The sequence below is a fragment of the Temnothorax longispinosus genome, chromosome 11, assembly GCF_030848805.1.
Source record: "Temnothorax longispinosus isolate EJ_2023e chromosome 11, Tlon_JGU_v1, whole genome shotgun sequence".
NCBI lineage: Eukaryota > Metazoa > Arthropoda > Insecta > Hymenoptera > Formicidae > Temnothorax > Temnothorax longispinosus.
The window spans coordinates 2,348,482-2,370,819 of record NC_092368.1 but is presented as its reverse complement, the minus strand read 5'-3'; the positions used below and the strand labels follow the sequence as shown (position 1 = coordinate 2,370,819).

Here is a 22,338-nt window from a genome sequence, read left to right as displayed (position 1 = left end):
ATTAAGAAACGATGCATTTCGAATTAATGGAAAGGAAAAAAACAATGAATGAATGCTTGGAAGACCCGATAATTCACTATCCGTAGTTGCAAATTCTAATGTCGGGCCTAAGGCAATCCATAATTTTCTATAATGATACGTAATATATCATAATACTTTTTCACATTTAGTGAGAGAGTATCTGCGTGTCTGTAAGAAACGAGCAGAGGAAAAATCCGAGTTTACAATTCAAATAAGTATAACTTGTAACGCTAACTTCGTTTGCACCTTCGACTTACAGCAGACCTGCTGGCTGATTTTGTAATCCGCGAGCCCCTTCTCGCATCTCTTTCTCATTTATCACCTTTACACCGAGTGGTGCTTGTTCGCGCGAAGTGTCGGACGAGATAGCCGAGTTCGCACGCTGCCGATCGCTGCCGATCCGATCGGATCGCACTGGCGTGCGCGGGTGGCAGGTCAGCGCGATCGCCCTACATATAACGTAACGTTCACGCTCGCGATGGGAAGTAAAAACGTCGTCATCGATAGAGAGGGAGAACCCTTTTCCCTCTCCATTCCGGGAAAGAGGAAGCGGACAGACGAGATACGCTGGGACGATTGTAACATTTAGCCATTGGAGCTACACCGAACGAGGGAATGCGAAGCGCGCAATGAACATAATCGAACGTACGCTTGGGTGGGGTCCTTCAGATGCTGTGCAGATGCAGACGCCGTGACGTCGAAATGCAAATGGATGCAAATTTCTGCTTGATATATTTCCGCCTTTCAAGGAGAAATAAAGATTCAACTAAAAAATAACACGCGCGCGCGCGTGAATTGATTCATTAACTAAAATTATAACGTTTTATCTCAGTGCAAACTTTATGACGTGTACTTTATGACACGTTATGACGTGTTATCAAGAATAAAAAGTAGAAGAATCGTAATTAAAGATTTTAAATTTTGTAGAAAAGTTGCAATATCCCATATCTGAAATTTTCTCTCGATTTTCAACAATTGATACTTCAGAAAGAGAAATTTATTTCCCTCCACACTATTGAATGAAATCACAGACAGCGCGATTGCGTTAATAAAATTTCTAATTTATACGCTTAGTCACAAAAATTAATGCATACGCAAGAAGAAAAGAATAAATATCACGAGAAGCACGAAAGAAGTCTAGTTTCATTCGTTTTCTTTCTCCATTTAAGATCCTTTCATACTACGACTAGCTCGATAATCAAATAAAATAATATGTCGATGTGGGATATGATTTACAATTTGTGATAAGTGATGGTGTATGATCGCTAATCATGCATTGTAAGATCACAATTTCTCAGAACACCACTGTCGTACGTCACATCTTTCATTTCCGCAAACTTGCTACTAATTGGAGAGAAGCTCGCACGTGCCCATTTTCACGCCGCTCTCGTCGCGACGACGTCGCGTCCTTGGAGGTCACCGAAGCAGCGAGGACGGAGGCGCGATGCACCCTCGCCGAATCGGCCTCGAAAGCGGCTGCGCTCGTGGCGTGCAGTGCAGTTTTGACGGATTGAGCCACTGCGCCACGGTGTGTTTCATAACATTTCACGGCAGGTTAGGCGTAGAAAGATGACGCAACGACGGCTCGATACACCACGCGCGTTTCGCCTCGTACAATGGATTAGGAAACCTCTCGATATAAAGCAGACTCTCTTCGAATCTTCCGGCGATAACGCCTTCGAAAGAAGGCGAAGGTGGAGAAAAAAGTTGGGAACCGACGCAACCGACAAAAGGAACCGACAATGTTCCGTTAAAACTGTCGGTTTACAAAGTGTGCTCTACTTCGATTGTGTTACGTCTCGTTTACAGACACCTCAATCAAGTTAGAATTTTTCTCAAACGAAAATACGCCGAGAAGGGCATCGTTTACCGCGGTTTTCTATCTTTCATGTATTATTTTTCGATATAAATGCAATTTTCTATTGCATTAATGCATCGTTCAACGAGGACCATATTCATCTTCGCAGATTATTCCAAATATTTAGAATTTCACTACATCACTAATTAAAAATATTAAAGTTAAAATTTATTTATTTTCTTTTATGTACGTGACGACCATGTACACAAGGCAATGAATAATTACGACTGTAATAATCGTAAAATACAGTAAGAAGTCATAATTACCGGTAATGTGTACGAGCGTGGATGTCAAGTCTTTTGCCGAAAGTACGTCGGTGGATAAAATTGTCAACCGGTTTCGCTCGGCGCGGCAGTAAAGTTCGCTCTCGATATAGCGTCGCTTTTACGCAAACCAGCCGCCACGTAATAGCCTGGCTGATTACGCCAATCAAAAATCGTTGGTTAGAGCGGGGGAAAAAGTGTCGCGTGTCTGATTTGATCGGCACGGCGAGCCTTGTCTTCCGCAGGCGACTTCCGTTAAATTCGATGCGATCGGATCGCCATTGTTCTCAGTCCCGAAAGCTCTCATTGTCGCAAGGCGTGCGACTGGCAACGCATGTCGCAAGTTCAACGAGACCGAAGGGAAAGTGATGGAAAAATGCACAGCTGTTGGGGAGAAGTGAGTTAATCGGAAAGAAAAAACTGAGGTAATTATGTAAAAATGAAATCATCATTGGTAAGAACAGAAAAAAAGAAATAAGATTTTCGAAACATCCAAGAATTTAATTCTACTATAAAAGCGAATTTGCTTTCAAACATTTTTTGACCGGAATACTTAATAGAGGAGCGGAAATAATTAAATCATTTTTGCTATTTTTGTATAATATTTTCGATCAAGATGTAATAAATTTGATTTAACAACGCAGAATTTATCTCCTTTTTTTCTATTGGCGCGATCACTTTCTACATTTTACACTGCATCTATTTTCGCGTAAATACAATACATTGTTTCGTTTTAGAACGCAGAAAGTGTAACAAAATGCAGCGTGCAAAGATAGGTTCGTTACCCCGTTACTCACTGAACGCTAAGCGGCAAATTGCTCATTTGTTGGAGAAGGCTGAATTGCCTTCAGGTACCGGAATTTATGTGCCGGGGAAAGAAAAGGCTCCAGACCTCGCGACTGCGGCTCGCGAGTCGATCGTGGTAAAATATTGGGTGTTCGTTAGGTAATCTACTTGACGCGGGAGAGATCGTAATGTGCGGTGTAAAGCCTCCTTCCGCTATTGTATCGGCATATACATACACCCGGTGGATCGACCCCTCCCACTTGCGATAGATCATGGGCACGCCTACTTTCTAACTTCCTCGACAATCAGCTCTACTGATACCACGTGTGTACAACGTTACAGATCCGCGGTGCACAGGTCGATCGTTATACACACGTTCTTGCTTAACGCGGCCGAGCAACAACGTGCCCGCACGCACGGTGCAGGTATTTCAAAAGCTCGTCTCACAAATCGATCGCGCGATCTTTTATATTCCTGACTGGGCCTGGTACATTATGCGATCATCAAAATTACATTTTTTAATTTAGCTGATAGCAATAGTTCATAAAAAGAATTTAATTATTCATTATGTCTATACAAAAATTTATATCACAAACGAGTTCGTAATAATCATAAATAACTCAGCAAGTAATTCAGTTCATCGGTAGAATTGCATTATTAATTTATTAACAAAGTTTATTATTATTAATTTATTAATAAAACTCATTGCAGGACACAAATCTGTCGTTTCAATCCTAGAGATTTCGATTTCGAATTGAAAATCACTTGCGAATATTTTTTGGCCACGTGTGAAGATGCTTTCGTAATGGTTAAACGACAGGAAATAGCTATGCTCGTGACTTGCCTCAAAATATCTCGAAATTACGGATCACGATTCGGAATTTAAATTCCCTCCCGTGTATTCACATGTAAAGATAACATGTATGAATGAGGGACACGTAACGGAGTTTCGGGTAACACGGTGTCAATGTTAAGAATAAGAGCGATAGACGACGACATATGTCTCGAATCGTTAATGACTAGGGTATAATGTATGCCAAACAGATCGTAGAATGGAACGTTAGAATGTAATGACGTTTACTTTGAATTGAAGAAGGTAAATGCGAATTTAAATCATAATAGGTTATTGATGTCAATGCCATTAATGCTTTTATTTGGTATGTAATTTGATACATTACACGAGTACAATTTTTAAGCATGCAATATTTAATAAATTTAAAGACCGCTATTCATAGTCGATTCCTATATCAAGACCGTCTTAAATAATGTCTTAAGATGATAATACGGCTCTGTGATTGGTTTATGACATCTTAAGATTGTACTTAAGACGGTCTTAAATATAAGACCTAACTATGAATACCGCCGGCCAACGACAATTTTTTAAAGTAAAAACTTAATAGAAAGTTATCAATCTTCGAAATTTAACAATTTACGAATTTAAACAAGAAATTATCGCTTAGAAATTAATATATGAAAGATTTTATTATATAATTTAAATCTGTCTTTTCGATCACTTTTTTAATCCAATTTGATCATGAAATAGCCATCGTCTTCCTGCTTCACGTACCGGAATCTATGATAATGCTTAAATTATGCCTAGATTTGGAATTTTGACGGTATATTCTTATTTTCAATATACCGTTGGAGTGACAGAGCCGACATATCGGTCGTTAATGATAATAAGCGTAGAACTGTACCGTGACACACACACGCTCCGACAGCGGTTAATCCCGATCAACTCCGAAGCAACTCCGTGGGTACAAGTACCGTTATTTCGGCTTCGAGGTTTTGTAACCGAGTGACCCAGACCCGAGGAAGCCGTGCCGAAGACTCACTCACATTGCCAGCGCATCGTTATTACGCAGAAGCCGTCGACCGGTTTTTCACGTAACTTTTCTTACTTCTTCCACCATCGATCGTCGAGTATTCTTCGAAAAACTCGTTCCTAATTACCGCTACCGATACTCCAACTGTACTCGATTTAGTGCTGAACCTTTAAAGCTGTTACCGCATTGCATAATTACGTATTTTACAATCAATGTTCTACAAATCTTCGTAAAGTATCTTCGTAAAAGTTTTTGCATTATTACTTTGTGTAAATTTTTGATTTTTTTTAATCATATTATTTGCTGCGTAATTTATTTAAATTAAACTATTTTATTATTGACATTAAAATATCGCGACATTATTAATTATATCATTTCTGTTTCTTTTAATAAAAAAATATTTCTCGACTAAAAATATCTATTTATTAACAACATAAAATATAACAGTACTAGATACGATTCTTTAAAAATGCAATTTTCTTATTTTCTTATTGTTTCTTAAAAATTCACTAAACTAAAATGTCACTTTCAAAACCGGTACCTAATGAAAGTTACTTCATGTTCAATGTCAATGCGAGTTGATTGCATTAATTCACATTAGGAATTATAGCGTGAGAAAAGATGAATCTTAAGCAACACGTTTCAATGCATTAATTGACAGACTAGTCTGCTAATCCATGTGGAAATTTTGCGAAATGAGAGAGATACGAGAGATGATTGCTTCACTCGAATTGAAATATAGTATGTAATTAGCTGAAATTTACACGGGTGCTAATCGTATGTGGAAAAAGTGCATCTTCGTATGCGTGTACTTGAACGCGGTCGATCGCGATAAAATGGGGAAAGTAATTAAAATCCGTGAAAAAAAAAACCGTGGAGAAGAGGAAGAGATCCTATTGTCGGAATTGTCCAAAGTGAAACAAACGCCGAGTCACCCAAGTGAAAATAATTCATCATCTGGGAATCAGAGAGAGGAAAAACTTCGTGGGACAATTGGGCGAATGGCGATTCAATCGCGAATAGAAATTCGAATACATTTAACGAACTGGCAGGTACTAAAATCGACTAAAAATCGACTTTTATCTCCTTTTATACTGTCCAATTGCGTATTTCGTTAGAAGCAACTTCACACTCAGTAAATTACTGTGCATCAGTTATATTACATCTATACCTAATATGTTATAATTTCTCACTCAACAATGTAAATTCAATAAAATACAACACGCATTTGCATTGTTGAGTGAGAAATTATAAAATAACTGTAATATAATGTAACTTGTAACTGATGCTTGGCGTTTACTGAGAAGTCGCTTGAATGTCCTTAAAGACAAAAAAAAACGTCGATATTCGCGGGCACGGTATTTGATGTTTGAATACTTGCTATCTACGGACTTGAAAATTTTTGCACACGTGGCGGTTGCTGCAAAATTTGTATTTGTCGCTGACACGGAATTTAGCCGCATATTAAGCCGTTCGCACGCATGCACAGGAACGCAGAATTATGTTCCGCTTCGTGAGAAATGCGATTCTCTCTCGAGAGCGCGTCTCGGATCGGAATATAATAACCGGAGGCTTTCACTCCCCGAAGATGTCAGCCTCGCGCCGAGTTAAAATTAACGAAACGCCTCCGGGAGACTCCGCCACCGCTGCGGCGCCGCGGAGAAAGATTCTCTCTTTCTTTTCTTTTAACGTCAGATTACTGTTCGTGCGGTCTGCGTAAATGTGTACAAGAATTCTCTCGCGATTTTATTACTTTAAGATGTATTTGTACCTGAGAAGCAGAAAGTTTAATATTATAGCTTTATAAAGCAAAGTTATAGAACAAAGTATACATCAAACTAAAAATATATTGCTATAATTTTATATAAATAATTTAAATTGTTTTTAAATTAGTATCTCTTAAATTAGTATCAAGTTTTTAAATTAATATCTTTTTACTTCCTATAGGTGCATTAAAGAAAAAAACAGTTATATGGCTTTCTTTTTAAAAGGTATAATTATTTTTTAATACTATTTATTATAACTATTTGTAGTAATCATTAATTAATTACTTTTAAGATCATTATTGCGAATGAACTATGATGGCGGCCCGTTGTTTGGTACCATTTCATACTGCAGAAGAATTTATTATAATCAATTAATCAGGACATCATTATTATGGCAGATTAACAATGTCGATCCATCGAAAAAAATCCAAGGTAATCCGCCGCGATCGGCCTTGAAAGTACAATAGGAAATTATTCCGCGAGTCGCGCGACCTCGCTCGTGTAATCGACGATGAGATCGTATCGTCTCTTCGAGAATTGCTTATGATGTCTAGATGATAGACAAGAATGACGTATTCTAACCGAAATAACCCAGAAACATATTTTAGAGAGACTAATTAATAGATAATTTATATTTAACGAATCTAATAGTAGTTAAAGCAAGGTTCTTTGTTCTGACTGCTACTTTATATAACTCCTTTTATCGATAAATTAAATTAATTCAAATAAGAAATACTGTTAAGATCATTGTAATTTTGAGCTTATAGAGCTAATTAATATTTTGTGGGTTCGATATACTTTTTATGTAAATTATTGTTCTACCTAAAAAGTCTTTCACACGGTTCTTCTCACAGTTTACAAAGCCTCCTGCCTTTAACTACCTAAAATATTTAGTGACGTAAGATTTCGACATCGCGCGAAAACAATAGGTACGCCAGCGGACAAAGTAAAACGCGCGGTGCATTATAACAGGTAATTCCGAAAAGCGGAACGACACAGGCGTGAAATCTAAAAACATGTTTTGAAGACGCGGTTTCGCGATCATTATACCGCAAAGGGTTGAAGAAAATCGAATACGTGAGAACGCAAACGACAACGAGTGGGATCAACGCGATGTACGGGATCGAGAAAGCGCTTTCGCGTTTAAGGGCGCCGAGAGAAATGCGCGAAAAAGCGCCATCATGGAGGATTTTCTCATGGAAATAGGGGCGGCGAATTTCACGCCGCGCGAGACGTGGCTGCTTCACGCGATTCGGGACATAAATCGCGCGAGTCTTTGGCGCGTTTCCATCGCGACCCAATAGACTTTCCCCACGGAGAAAAAGTTTGCCTTATGCGAGCGCATCGGCGGGTCTCTCCTCTCAATCAGGAATGCATTATATCTCGCCTAGTTAACCGCAATGTATGTACACGGTGTCCTGAAAGTCGCGCGCTTTCTCTTTGGATCATATATATGCGACTGTGTTTCGGATTAAAAAAGAAAATAAACATAGCAAAGCAGAATGTACAAAGATAATCGTCGCGATATAATAACAGATAGTTAACCTCGCGCTTAACTGACGTGCGAATTTATCTCGCGAGTCGTGGAAATCGCAGAACTATCGGATAGGAGATAATGGAATTTGCGTGGGATTTCGTTCAAGGTTTCCACGACGTCCGTCCGATCCACTCGCGAAGTCACGCCCCCGAACGACAAGTCACATTTCTTCGCCAATGAATGGATAATTAGAAGAAAGGAACAAAATTATTCCGAGAAGTTTTGAAAAAATTGAAAAAAGCAACTTCCTCGCGCGCGCTTTACAGTCATTCCATTATTTATCGAACTGGATTACAGAGTTACCATAGTGGTAAAATGTGGACCTGATACCTTTTTCCCCGAGTCAGCGATTTAAATGACGGCATCTGCGAGCCTGCGGCGATATGCCACGTGCATTTCTTTAGAGACTTCCCCTAGAGATGTAACGGGTTCTTGCGATTATTTAAATTGCCATCGTGAGTGTGACTCCCGCGTCTGCCTCTTCGTGCATGACCAGCCGATAATCTTAATCACGTTGGATCGACTCGATCAGACGTCATGCCCTGAAAATTTGGCCTATCGAACGTCACGAACGGGCGAACGCGAAAAAGTAGATCGCTATTGATAGACGTCACGGCGGTAGCGTTACAAATCTGCAAGCGTCATCGTGGCGCCGATGCATCCGCGCTGCATCGATACAGTTACCGAAAACCGAATAAAACAATCGATTTCCAGTTATCTCTAGATGTAGCAAAAATACTCGAATGTGTCTCTTCAATATTCAAATTAATTAGAAATGCAACAAAATCACATAGAAAGAATACCAATATTTGCTGAACGCTCATTTACTAAAGTGCAATTTTACGACATTGAAAGGTTTTTAACGCGATTGTGCTGTCCGCAAATGAGAGTCGGATGCGTTTCTGCAAGACTGGGAATTCCCGTAAATGATTTCGCGCAAATTACGAACATAATGGACGGTTACGCGCCTGCTGTTCGGCATTTTTATCGCCGAGATGCCGTTGGCCGAGATGCTCTCGCGCGGTTCTCCTTCAAATAGCTAAGCGTTTGTAATTTTGCTGATTGCAGAACTAAAGTGCGGTCATCCGGCTGTGCCGATGAACGCCAAGGTGTCGTTGTCTGATGAATCCTTGACGCCCGGCACCGTGGCGAAATATACCTGCGATGCAGGCTACGAACTCTTTGGGTAAGTGTAAAGAAGAAATCATCGAGAGTTTCTTTCTAAAAAATTGTACCAAGATCTTTGGCGAAATAAAAGTTTTAAATTCACTTATCAAGATAATAATTTCATTAATTTTACGCTGAATTGTATTTTATAATATAAGCTGTTAAGTATTAGGGTGTCTATAGTTTTTAATTTTATAAAAATTCTATAGAAGCCTATAGATTTTAATTTAAATAGAAAAATACATTGTATGCAGTTGGAACAATAGCTATGAACGGCTATGAACAATGTCGATTGCTTCTACTACTGTGATATCAGTTTTATTGGTTGCTCGTCGCGAGTTATTTATGATAATGATTTCACGGAGTTACGCCCATTGCGCGAGTCGCGACGTCTATGGATAATATTGCCTTCCCGGAAAGAATCTCGATCGATAGGCGTGCCATTCTCTTTATTCTGCTGAGAATAAATTAGAAAGAGAGCTGGCAAGATGTGTATACAAATAGAAGAACAGAGAAATAACAGACAATAAAGAAGAATTAGCAAATAAAGAATCATATCTGTCTGTGTAATTCACTTTTAAAATTTTGCTGTAATTGATAAAAGTCCAATTCTTGAGTCCCGAAACTCTGAATCTCTTTGGAGAGAAGCTAGAAATCTATTTGGAATGCACTAGACTTCAAGCGATATGTCATGTATTCTGCAGGGGTACCGTTACGAACTGTACATGCTAATTAGCGCTTCATTTCTTCGGTATGGTCGCATCGGATCAAGTATTTCTTCGACATAGTACCGCGATCGACAGACTTCGAGATTCGCTACTGATTTCCAGGCAACGCTGTTGAAATCTTTTTTGTTAATTTCAACTAAATTGTACCGATTTGTAACACATTCATATCGCTAAAAAAAGTTCGTCGTAGCAAATACTAAAAGATCAACAAATTTATCGCAATAAAAATTAATTGGATGTCGACATCACAGATAGATTAATTGGAATGTAATAAAATTTCAACAAATTAAAGTCAATCCAATGACCCAAGGAATCAAATGGCAAGATTTCATCGTAATTGCTACGTTTTTCGCGCAATCAGGATTTGTGTTTCATCCTTTTCGCACGGTTATCACTTTTTTATAATGTTCTTTAAGATCGCGTAAAGTTAAGGGAAGAAATATAGAATTACAGCGATTCGCGTTTCTCTCTACCGCGAAAAAGATGAAAAAATCGTTGACTAGCGTGACGAAAAAGAAAGAAAACACTGGTGTCAACACCTGTATACCCCTTATGCAGGACTGATACACAAAACACAGTTGGCAAACGAAGAAACCGGCTTTTTGTTGCGAAACAAACGCGGGGGAAAATTAATTTCCTGCAGCCAACGTCCATGGGGGCACGCGATCGGAAATTGGCGGTCGTGTTATGCGCGCGATCAGGTGTTTTTCTCGATACATGCAACGGCGTGTTCCACAGGCAAGCGAAATACCTACGCGCTGCTCGCCGAGAATGATAATTATCGATAATACGATATGTGCCGCTGACTTTCTCCGTTTTCAAACGCATTCGGTTCGGAACGGTGGTTAAGAAAAATCGAGAAAGAAATAAGAATGCGGGACGCAGAGAATCCCGTTGCATTCCTCGGTTCGAAACTCGAGACAATGGTTTACGTTTACGATAAGAATGATTCCGGTGACTACGTTCCTTTCTCCGCTCCGAAAAGAAATTTTTTTTACACATTCAACTCGATTCGGATTTACTTATCGGGGTTAGACGTCAGACGTTAGGCTCAACTAATAGAACGTGTACAGTTTTAATCGTATTTGCACGCGATGGCGCGTGACGTTAATGCATAGTTCGCAAATGATCACGTCGAACGGGTAATTACACGCATGACCGTATAATCGTAGCGCTGTTGAAATTTTTCTCAGGCGCAGAGCGCGCAAAGAAAGCGCACAAAGATTCGTTAGAAATCGTACAGAAATCCTTACGTAATTGTTTTAATCGATAGAAAAGCCTTTTTTATTGAGTTATTCTTTCTTTTCTCTTCGGAGCCCACAGACGAGTGCAAGTATCGCCGCCTTGCAACGTCCTTGCCACCTTCTTTCTCGCGGTGCATTATTACGCCGATTATACGCAGAAAGTCATAAGTAACGTTTTTCGCTCCAACGGTTCGGCAAGAGTTTTCCACGGCATAACACGCATAACGGAGCAGATTGCACCTGTTATCAATTGCGCAACGTCGGAAGAGAGAGCAATATCCGTGGCGCGGTCCCTGTTTGCGAATAATATACGCTCGATATTCACTCCAGCCCGATGACTTTTTTCAGAACAGGCAGTTTAGTGTGCAGCCCGCGAGGAAAATGGCAGGGTGATCTACCGTTCTGCGGTGAGTATTCATTCTCTTGGAATCCTTTTTAAAGCCGAATACGGATATTTTGTACGATGATATTCCGAACGATATCGACGATATCGTATTTCAATATTGCTGCACGTTTTAATGAGACTAGATAATCACTCATCGTTTGTAGTATTTATTTTAATTACGTTAATTGTATATATCTTCATAATTCGCCCGGTCACATTCGATCTCGATGGCGGCAATCAACTTTCTCCGTTGAATGAAACGGAGTTCATTTTCGTGATATGACTGGTAGACATGGACGCGAGAGGGGTCGTCGAACGAGAATCGCATTTTCGTCAGAGAGGACACCAAACTGCCTGCCTTAAAATGCCAATCAAGCCACTTTCCCTTACTTTATACAGGGTGTCCAAAAACTGTCCTCGATTTTTTTCTAATAAAAAACGACCTATAGTTTTTAAAGTTTTCTGTACATAACGCATGTAATTAAAAGCTGAAAAGGAAAATTCGATTTTATAAATAATTAAAAAAAATTATAATAAGGGTATTCAAAAACTGTTAAATCATAAAAATTAAAATGTATCATGTTGCGTTGCATTATCGTTAAACAAGCTGCAAACTAATTGCTCAACAAATTTCTCGACGAAGAGATGATAATTCCGGGATATTTTCTAAGAAAGCAGTCGTGCAATGTAAAATTTAGATTACAAGTCTTGTCACGTTATCCAACGAATAATATCAGATTGGCGACGATCGATTTTTATAAATTGCCAAGTTATTGCGCGACTGCGGTAAAAAAACGACTTCGTTCCGGCTTCCATTACTTACTTTCCCTATGTAAAAAGCGCGACCGCAAGAAAATACAATTGTCATTGTTCAAAGGTAGCGGAACGATCCGCGCCATTTCCGCGAAATAACGGCAGCGCGTTGTTGCGAATCGTCACGAAAATTTTTCCTGGAGAGAAACTATGCATCGACAAAAAAAAACGCGCACATCACCGCGTAATACGGAACAGCGGTGGCGATAAGCTGATAATAATTGACATCAGACGACGGGCAATTACTGGCGATAATTATACCGTTATTGTCAAACGCGTCCTGACGTTAACGAGCACGCTATTATTTTGCCACCTTCAACATTTAACAACCGTGACTAAACCGCGATTAATAAGCGCTAAACAAACATTGTTTCGTGCAACTCAATTACACAATCGCAAAAGTAACACGTGTAATAGAAACTGTGAATTAACCGCGAATTCTAATTTGAGATACCGCAATGACAAAATTGCAATGGGACAAATATTGCGCAACAGGTACGAACGTGGGTTTCCGCAAGCCGGCAAACCAATCGACGACTGTGAGAGGCGGAAACGCAAACCATGGTAATGACGGTGACTTCAGCACGGAGCACGATGGGAAAAGATGCACGGAAACCCAGAGCGAGCCCAGTCCCTGGTGGAGGGTCGACCTCCTCAAGCCATATTCCGTCAAGGTCGTCCGGGTGACAACGAGAGGCTGTTGCGGTAAACGCCCGCATTATCATACTCATTTCAGACTTGAAACGATCTTGAGTTCACGACCTGCGACGGTCATATTATATTCTTTAAATTTTCTTTTGAATTATATTGACGATTAAACTATATACTTTAATTTAATTTGAATACACCTTACTCGTTCCGTTTAAACAAAACTTCTTTTTCCAAAATAAAACAAATCAATTTGCCTGATTCGAAATTGAAGATTAATTAAGTTTCCATCGTACAACTGTAAGTTTGTTTCAAGACTTGGCTATAAGTGCAACTGGCCGGAGAAATGACTTATCGATTGCTCGGCAGGTCATCAGCCTCTTCAGGATATTGAGATAAGAGTGGGCAACAGCAGCGCTGAATTACAGCGCAATCCTTTGTGTGCCTGGTTTCCTGGCACTATTGGTGAGTGCTTCGAACGAACTACAAACCGTTAGCAAAACGTTCAGAACTAACGATCTTTGTTATTGTACTTCTTCCTCGTGTAATATAGAACAACTTTATGCAATCCGGTATTTGCAAAAATATATACGAGTATTTGTAAAATTATTTGAGAAACGTGCAGACAAAACTGCTGTTTATTTTAAGTTACACCATATCCGAATATTGATATATCCGAATTTTGTTAAAAGATGAAGTTCTAAACGTTCCCCGAAAAATGAGAACAAATTAATTAAGACATGTTGATAATTCGAACACACAGAGGAGGGTATCACGAAGACCTTCATCTGTGCCAGAGCACTCGTGGGACAATACGTCTTTTTGCAACTTGTCGGTGTCGAGGGTAGTTTGAGCCTGTGCGAGGTGGAAGTCTTCGCTACTGACGGTAAGCTTAGAGCTCTATAAAAAGCTCGAATTTAAAAAGCTTTCTCCTAATAAGTAGTACGCACTCGCGAATGTTTTTTTTTTTCATTAAACGTATTAATGAAGAATAAAAATTAAGAAAGTCGGAAAGCCGCCGTAGAAGCGCACATTTCCGGAGCAATCACGTGTTACGAGAAATGTTTCCTATTTTAATCAATGTTCGCAGAATTCTCAGTGGACAGGTGCGCACACGCCGGTACGCCCGCCGAGGCCGATTTGACTGCCTTCAATTCCACGTGTTATGAATTTGTGGTGAAGAAGGGCGGCTCCTTCCAAGAAGCGAGAACCTACTGTAAAGGACGCGGTGGCGATCTCGTTCACGGTTTCAAGGTTTTTACAATTTTTATATTTATAGGGTTTCCTTAATTCTTATATTAATCCCATACTATATAAGTAAATCTTACAACTCCGAAATTATATCAGCAATTAAATAGTTTGCAAATAAACAAAAATACAGACAGCCTCTAAAATATCCTACGTATTAAAAGAAAAATGTATAGTGCCATTTACTTATATTAGAAATAAAAAAGATCATGTTCTTATAGACGACATATTTAGTCAAAGATATTTATACTACAGGGCATATCGTCTATATTTATCCTGAACAACCTAGAAAGGCGGAAGGATAAGCTGAAGACCCAGTTGGTCTGGATCGGGGCGCAAAAGGAACCGCAGATCACCGCTCGAACGTGGCGATGGGTGGACGGTAAGTTGACGAAATTTCGGGCGAATTATTCCCATCGTCGACGATCGTCCGTGGGAATCGGGCCGGAGGGCGGAGTTAGGTAACCCGGGGTAAGATTCGATAACTCGATTGTCGATTCATTGTCCGCCAATTATCCCCGGCAATTACCGAACGATTACACGACATCGTTATTTCGGGAGGGAGATTTCGTAAATTCGTATTCGCGCTCGACGGTCTCGTTTCGCATTTATGAGCCAATCGGGTATCATGTAATCGTCAATCAAACAAATTGTATCGTAAGTAGAATTGTTACGAAAGTGCAGCCGGAGCATCGTTTCGTGATAAATAGAACGCGAAAGTTATAACCGTGTCGAAATCGACAGGAAGTTACATCTTCCGACGTGCAGTACATATCGATTAATAATTAATTTCGATCTATAGAGCCATTTATTAGTGTAGCACGATATAATCAGCAATGCTACTTGCAAATTTAACGAAGCAATGAGATTAATAGTAATCGATCAATGATATATAAGATGTAAAGTTTTAACTACGAAAATGTGTATCATTTCTTTATGCTGATTTTTAAATTAATTATGCACGTAATTATATGCATATATAATTATATATATACGCTCCGTTATTATAAATTTCTCGTAACATGAAAATAATAACAAAAGATTTAAGTATACCGGATATATACCGGTTAAATTAGATTAATTAGAATATCGAAATGAAGCAGGCCAACTCTGTTACAGGCGAGATCGTGCAGAGGCCATCCTGGGGCAAGGACCAGCCGAACAACTACAACGGCGAGCAAAACTGCGTCGTGCTCGACGGAGGTCGCGGCTGGCTCTGGAATGACGTCGGCTGTAACCTCGATTACCTTCACTGGATCTGCCAGAGCAGTAAGTGTCGAAGAATTTTGTTTGCGGACCGGAGAAATATCCGGTTGGGACATTCTCGTGCAGAAAATTTCATCGCTTTTGACCGTGAATTAAAAAAAAAAAAGAGAAAAAAACGCGAGTCTCATAAAAATATCTCGTCTCTCTAAAAAAAATTTGCGTTTGCAGGGCCACCGACCTGCGGCAGTCCCGAGAAATCGGAGAATACTATAATCGCGGGATCTAAGAGAACGATAGGCTCCACGATAGACTACGTTTGCCCGGCTGGATATATGCTGGTTGGATCGAAGAGCAGAATATGCGGACCGAGCGGTTTTTGGAGCGGCGATGTCCCCACGTGCAAGTGTGAGTGTAACTTTCAATGGCGTCATGTACAAGAAGTCAACGCCCGCGTTTGGCTTCTTATCCGGCGTTGCTTTTGTCACGCTACAAGTGCGCTCGTTCTACTCTGGCTTTTAACTTTGAACTCTTACTTTGAACGATCACCGTCGTCGCGGACTGAGGATCAAACGGCCGCAATTAGCATTGAATATAATAGCTTAACCTTGGATTCTTGTACAAATCGAGATTAATATTCGGTATACTACACTGAGATTGGATGAAATTATCATAGAATTATGCGGTCACGGACATTACACTTTATGTCGACGATAAATTTTATTTTTACGCGGTGTAAAGATATTCTTCGACCAAAAAAATTTAACTTATTATCTTTTACATCGCGTTACCCGCATGGGAATCGGACGTTCGTATTTAATGCTAAATACGGATATGAACCGCGTATGTACGTCACGCGCGACCTTCGTCATCTTTCGAATAATAATTTAATTCGCAGTCGTCGATTGTGGCACGCTGCCGAATTTGGAGAACGGCGTTATCACGCTACTGGACAACAGGACCACGCACGGCGCTCTCGCGGATTATACGTGTAAAGAAAATTACACGCTGAAGGGTGACACGAGACGGAGATGCGGCGACGGCGGTATCTGGAGCGGTCACGAACCCCAGTGTCTGTGTAAGTAGAGGATGTAATTTTACATACGCACACATTCGATTACTCTCGACTGTTTTTGGTACAGTCTTTCAAAAGGAACGCAAATTAGGCACATTTAACAATTTAAATGCTTAAAATTTAAATGTATTCAGCATATGTGCGCAAATATTTTTAATTATTGATAAGTTGTATTCATAAATAAATATGTGACATTTGTGTAAATTTTCATTATAAATGAGAGAAAAAAAGAAAGAAAGAAATCTACTGTTTACAGTGTCAAATATTTTCCATTTGTTTGCGTGATAGACCATCGTCTGAAATTTATGTATATAAAATCACGCAAATTACTAAGCTATAATTAGAAAATAATTTCACGTTAGCGTGCTTGGGTTAAGCGAAGAATCACGTTTCTAATGGCATTACACGGCTAATTACAGTTGACTGGTGTCCCGAGCCGCCGGAAGTGAACGGTAGTGTCGTGACGACTAACGGAAAAAGAGCGGGTTCCACTGCCACTTACTCCTGTCAAAATGGATTTATTTTGTTCGGAGATAACGTGAGTCCTCATAATCTAATTGTCGTTCGTAATGAATTTCTGTTCGAGATTTCTTTTTCTCATCACATATATATCAAAATACATAAAATTTAACATAAATATATCTAATAAGAGGGTTGCAATATTTTGTATAGATTTATAATCGCGATCTTTCGATTAATAATTAAGGTCCTCGTGTGCAACGTCGGTGGCGAATGGTCTGGCAAGGCGCCGCAATGTCGATTCGTTGACTGCGGCGCCCCGGCCCAGGTCGAGTTTGGGACCGTCGCTCTAATTAACAGCACGACCACGGTAGGCAGCTTGGCCGTTTACACGTGTCAACAGGATTATTGGCTGGTGGGCGAAGGGAAGCAAGAGTGCACTAAAGAGGGCAAGTGGAGCCACGACACACCGTCATGCGAGTGTAAGAATTATTACTAAACATACGTATTATACAAATTTACGTAAGAATTTGTCGAGAAGACAAATAAACTCCTCGTTGTGAAGAGAATAATTCAAAATGTACCGTGTTTTCGTGAAAATTTTGTGCTATGAATTAATTTTAGAGAGAAATAACTTCTTTTCCACGTGAAAAATAAAATTTGATATCTACTTGTCTCATCGTTTGTCTATAATTTTATTTAACAATTAGTTTACAGAGAGAAATAAATTTCTTTTGCATGACGAGGAGTAATTTTACGAAGATAATTCTAGCAAGATATAGAAAATCCGTTGTCGGTATTTATATTCTTTAGAATTTCATAAAGATAAATACTTGTTTCTGAATACGCTTCGCGTTTCTTTCTACAGTGATTACATGCGAGGAACCGGAAGTGCCCACTGGAGGATACGTAGTAGGATACGATCTGAACGTTCACAGCGTTATCGAGTATCACTGCGACGTCGGTTATTTGCTTCACGGCGAGGCGAAACATTCGTGCGGCAAAGACGGCGAATGGACGGGAGAAGTGCCGGTTTGCGAATGTGAGTCACCTCCTTCATATCTCTTTCCCATCGAAACCACTCGCATGACATAATCATGTTGGACTATGAAAGGCTTAAATCAAGATTGTCTCTAATGTTTGTGGTAATGTTGATGGTTTTCTCCCTAAACGAGATCTCTTCCAGCTTGCTAGTATATAAACAAATAGAAAAATTATTTCGACCAGCCTCAAACGATCAGCTGTTCCTTTCATTTCATTTTTACATTTAGAGATTAAAAATTATTTAGCGTTTGAGATTCTTTTAGACGTATTTGTGATTTTAACAAACCCAAATTAGCATTTTTTTTAAATTGAAACAAGAAAGATATTTGAAATGCTAATAAAGACTAATATGATTTTTACACCTCGCAAAATAAGCAACATTTATCTCGAATGGAATTATGAGAATATAATATATATTTCTTTCACTCAATTTGTGAATTCGATAATTGCTCCTAAAATTATATACTGACTAAAATAATTATCGCGCAGATGTCGACTGTGGCAAGGTACTTCCTGTTTTGAACGGCGCTGTGGAATACGCGAACGATACGACTCATCTTGGCAGCGAACTCACATACAGCTGCACGAGAAATTATAGATTGAATGGAGTCTCGAGGAGATATTGCCTCGATAATGGCCAATGGAGCGATGCTACTCCGAAATGCGAGGGTAATTACACTGGGGCCAAATAGAGTAGAATCCAGAATTGCGCAATCGAGAGAAAGTTCAATAAGTCGTAAAAATTTATTTTTACGCGCGTTCGTAAAAAATTTATGTTTCTCGTCTCAGAAATCCGTTGTCCGGAGCCCGTTCTGGCCGAACACGGGATTCTCTCGGTTACCGGAAACGACCGGATGTACGGGAGGACGTTGATTCGCACGGGAACCGCGGAGAACTCGAACACGGGCGCGACCTCGTACAAGATTGGGGCCCTGGCGAAGTACAGATGCGAGAGAGGATACAAGGTGGTCGGTGAACCTTTATCCACCTGCGAGGAGAACGGAAAGTGGAGTGGCGAAGTGCCGCAATGTGTCTGTACGTATTTTTAGATATTCTAAACATCGAGAAGTGCGTTTTATCAAGTCGGTTGACAAATTATACAGAATAAACGGCAATTGTCGACGATTTAGAAATCCTTTCTTGTCAAATAATCGTTTGGTTAAAATGATAATACCGCGAGATATTATAAAATATTCGTTACGATCGAGGAATCGGTCCACGACTTTAATAGCGTTCGTCTGACAGATGTCGATTGTGGTAAACCTGAGCACATTCAACACGGACGTTACACGTTGACTTCGAATGCAACGTATTATGGAGCGGCTGCACTTTATGAATGCGACGGCAATTTCGAGTTAGATGGATTTGCTAGAAGACTGTGTCTCGAAAACGGCACCTGGAGCAGCGATACCCCTGTCTGTCGAGGTAATCGATCGGAGATAACTCTTCAAAGAAGATGTAAAAGATAAATAATGAAAGCTTATTGCATTCAGTTTGATTCCAATAAGTTAACTTTGGCTTCATATTAATTATTTCGCTTTAAAACATATAGTTCATACGCTTAACGGAACGGTTTACAGAAATACGGTGCAGAGATCCGGAGAAAACGGGCGTGCTATCGACGCAAGTATCGACCCACAGTGTGGGTGGTGTGGCGCACTACAGTTGCCCACGTGGGTTTTACATGGAGGGAAACGAGACTAGAATCTGTTTGCAAAATGGATCCTGGAGCGGAACAACGCCTGCTTGTTTCTGTACGAAACTTCTCTCCATCAATTTTTTATTCAACGAAAATGCAGCATCACAATACATTTGCTTATCATAAATTTAATAATCGATATTTTTTTATTTAACAGTTTTCTTCGTTATATGAAGTAACGAACATTTTGTAAACAATAGTTTCAAAGATATATTTGAAATTTTATACCACTAAGTGACAAATCTTTCACTTTATAATAATAAATTAACAAATATATGATCAAAGTATTGCGATAAACTTAGGACACAAAATCCATTCGCGATATTTTTCTAGCGGTCGACTGTAAGCATCCGGGTCCGATAGAGAACGGTAGAGTGATAGTAGTGAACGGATCGACGACTTACGGAGGAGCCGCGGAGTATCACTGCTTGCCGCAGTACGAAAGGACTGGCATATTCCTAAGGAAGTGTTTGGACACCGGATACTGGAGCGGCGAGGAGCCAAAATGCGAATGTAAATATATACACCGATATTATGTGTCTTTCAAATATGCCTTTCAAATATGCCTCTAAATAATATCGCTTTTGAGATATAAGAATATTTTATACCACGAAAAACCTTCAAGCTTTATTCGGCGAACTTTTAAAGTTCTCTCAAGTATTAAAAAATTCTTGCGTCAATGTCGCGAACCGTTTATTTCAACGACTGGAGGAAAGTGCGTCGGAAAAGATTCGAATAATATATTTGTCATTTGTGTCGCAGTGGCTGAGAACGAGGTGGCAGAGCCTCAAGGTGTCGGCACGAGCGTTGGCATCGCAGCTGGCGTCATTATCGTTATATTAATTATCCTCGGATTGGTCTATCTTAGGCTGTGAGTATCGTCTCTCGAAATAATAAGCGCGTGTATTTTCGATCTCAAAGTGCATTTACGAATTAAATTACATCCGCAGACGGAAAGCTACGCCGGTGAAGAACACCGAGAACGTCCAAGCCGCGGAACGGAAAGAGGATCAAAATGCCGCCGTCATGTCTTACGCGACGTTGAACGACGGCACGCATAATACCATGTACGAGAATGTCCCCGAGGATGGTCTCTACGACAATCCGTACAGCGCGTACGGGTAAGTTGCAACGAAAAATTTTCAATAGACTGACATCGATTGCAATTATTCGTGTTAGATAAGGACTCTCTAAAATCAACTCATTTTTATTATTTAAAATTTTTTAAACGCACTGCAAACAGCGAATCGAGAAAAATTAATTATTTAAAAAAGCACGAAGATCTGAACTATAGAAAAGAGATCGTACAAAAAAATATCTATGAATATTATCTTCTTTTAATTATATTAAAGTAAATAGGATCGCGATATCATTCTATATAAATTGATATGTTAGCAACAGATACGGCGGCCACCCAAGGAGAATGTACGGCAGATCCGGACATTACGAGGCCGAGCCAGTTCCCAGGAACGGAATTACTATCAACGGCGTGTCTGTGCGATAGCTCTCGCAATTCCATCGGCTTTCCTCATCTTCGTGCACGTCGGGAATCGCGCGCGGAAAATTGTCGAACTCGAGTGACCATATCTCGCTATCGGTTCCCGCCGTTCTCGAAACGTGTACAGAGAACACCGAAAAACTCTTGTTGTCGTTATTTATATTACCGTCTGTTGAAGGCGCAATAGTTCATGTAAATAATTCGCGAGAAAGGAAGAAGAGACAGGTGTGGAAAGGATTACACACCGACGAGATTTTCTTCTCTGAGGATCAACTATTTTGTACGATTCTGTATATACGGTGTATCGATCATTTAGGCTCATTATACGTAGGTTCTAAGTGACATGTTGTAGCGTAAGTTTACGATTGTGCGAATAAAAAAACCAGTGCTCTTGTTGTACTTTAAACTTCGTCACGTTATTTCGCTCGATTTCCCCTTCAAAGTTCAGTTTCCTAAAATGTCTTTATTTTCTACCGCTAATTCCTCGAAATCAAAGAATCTAACGTCGCAGATGAATTCATCTAGGTACCGATTAACTCCTTGAGAAACTTTAATCCTATATAAAATAAGTTGCACGTTACAACGTGGTGAATAACTGTAGCAATGTTACTATGGCTGCATTCCGATATTCACTGTCAGTATTGAAAATCTATATTTTTCTATATTTTATGTCACGTCTGTATACTATAGATTTTCAGTACTGACAGTTGCTGACAGTAAATATCGGAATGCAGTCTACATAATCAATGTCAATACGACTTCAACTCGATCGAGGACCATCCAAGTGTTGGCGCGAAATCTTGGATCGCGGACAAGGCAAGCTCAGGCCATTGCTAAGACGTTTATAAATCTCCCCGAGGTGTATGTACGCCAAATATCAACGAGATTGTTGACCCGATAAATGGCAAGTGTATTTTATGTCTATATATCTATGCGATTAAAGTGTCATAGCAATTTTTCATGCAAATAAAATCGTAATGCTGGCATCTTCGAAGCTGTTATTACGATTCTAATTACGGAAACAGAATTAGCAGGACCGAGATTGTTTCCACCATCACGAAAGATAAAAT

At 39.7% G+C, this 22,338-nt stretch overlaps 1 protein-coding gene across 2 annotated transcripts; it reads left to right on the top strand.

Moving 5' to 3' along the window:
* The first annotated feature begins 2,419 nt into the window (after positions 1–2,419).
* On the top strand, positions 2,420–21,667 carry Fw (CUB and Sushi multiple domains furrowed). Of its 2 annotated transcripts, none has more exons than XM_071793823.1 (22): positions 2,420–2,567; positions 9,126–9,243; positions 11,545–11,603; positions 12,890–13,099; positions 13,412–13,507; positions 13,806–13,928; positions 14,133–14,296; positions 14,546–14,672; positions 15,410–15,559; positions 15,725–15,901; positions 16,392–16,571; positions 16,988–17,106; positions 17,275–17,509; positions 17,896–18,069; positions 18,561–18,740; positions 18,861–19,106; positions 19,317–19,496; positions 19,652–19,825; positions 20,104–20,283; positions 20,533–20,641; positions 20,721–20,891; positions 21,172–21,667. In XM_071793823.1, the coding sequence occupies exons 2-22, from the start codon at positions 9,155–9,157 to the stop codon at positions 21,272–21,274; spliced, it is 3,246 nt and encodes a 1,081-aa protein (XP_071649924.1). In that variant the 5' UTR covers positions 2,420–2,567; positions 9,126–9,154; the 3' UTR covers positions 21,275–21,667. The 2 variants fall into 2 exon arrangements, with proteins under 2 accessions (XP_071649924.1, XP_071649923.1); XM_071793822.1 differs by having other exon boundaries at positions 2,423–2,567; positions 21,166–21,667.
* The last annotated feature ends 671 nt before the right edge of the window (positions 21,668–22,338 follow it).

Coding starts and splice junctions, on each gene's coding strand:
- Fw (XM_071793822.1), top strand. CDS start 9,155: ATGAACGCCAAGGTGTCGTTGTCTGATGAATCCTTGACGCCCGGCACC. Junction 16,572..16,987: donor TCACGAACCCCAGTGTCTGT/GTAAGTAGAGGA, acceptor GGCTAATTACAG/TTGACTGGTGTCCCGAGCCG. Junction 19,107..19,316: donor CGAAGTGCCGCAATGTGTCT/GTACGTATTTTT, acceptor TTCGTCTGACAG/ATGTCGATTGTGGTAAACCT.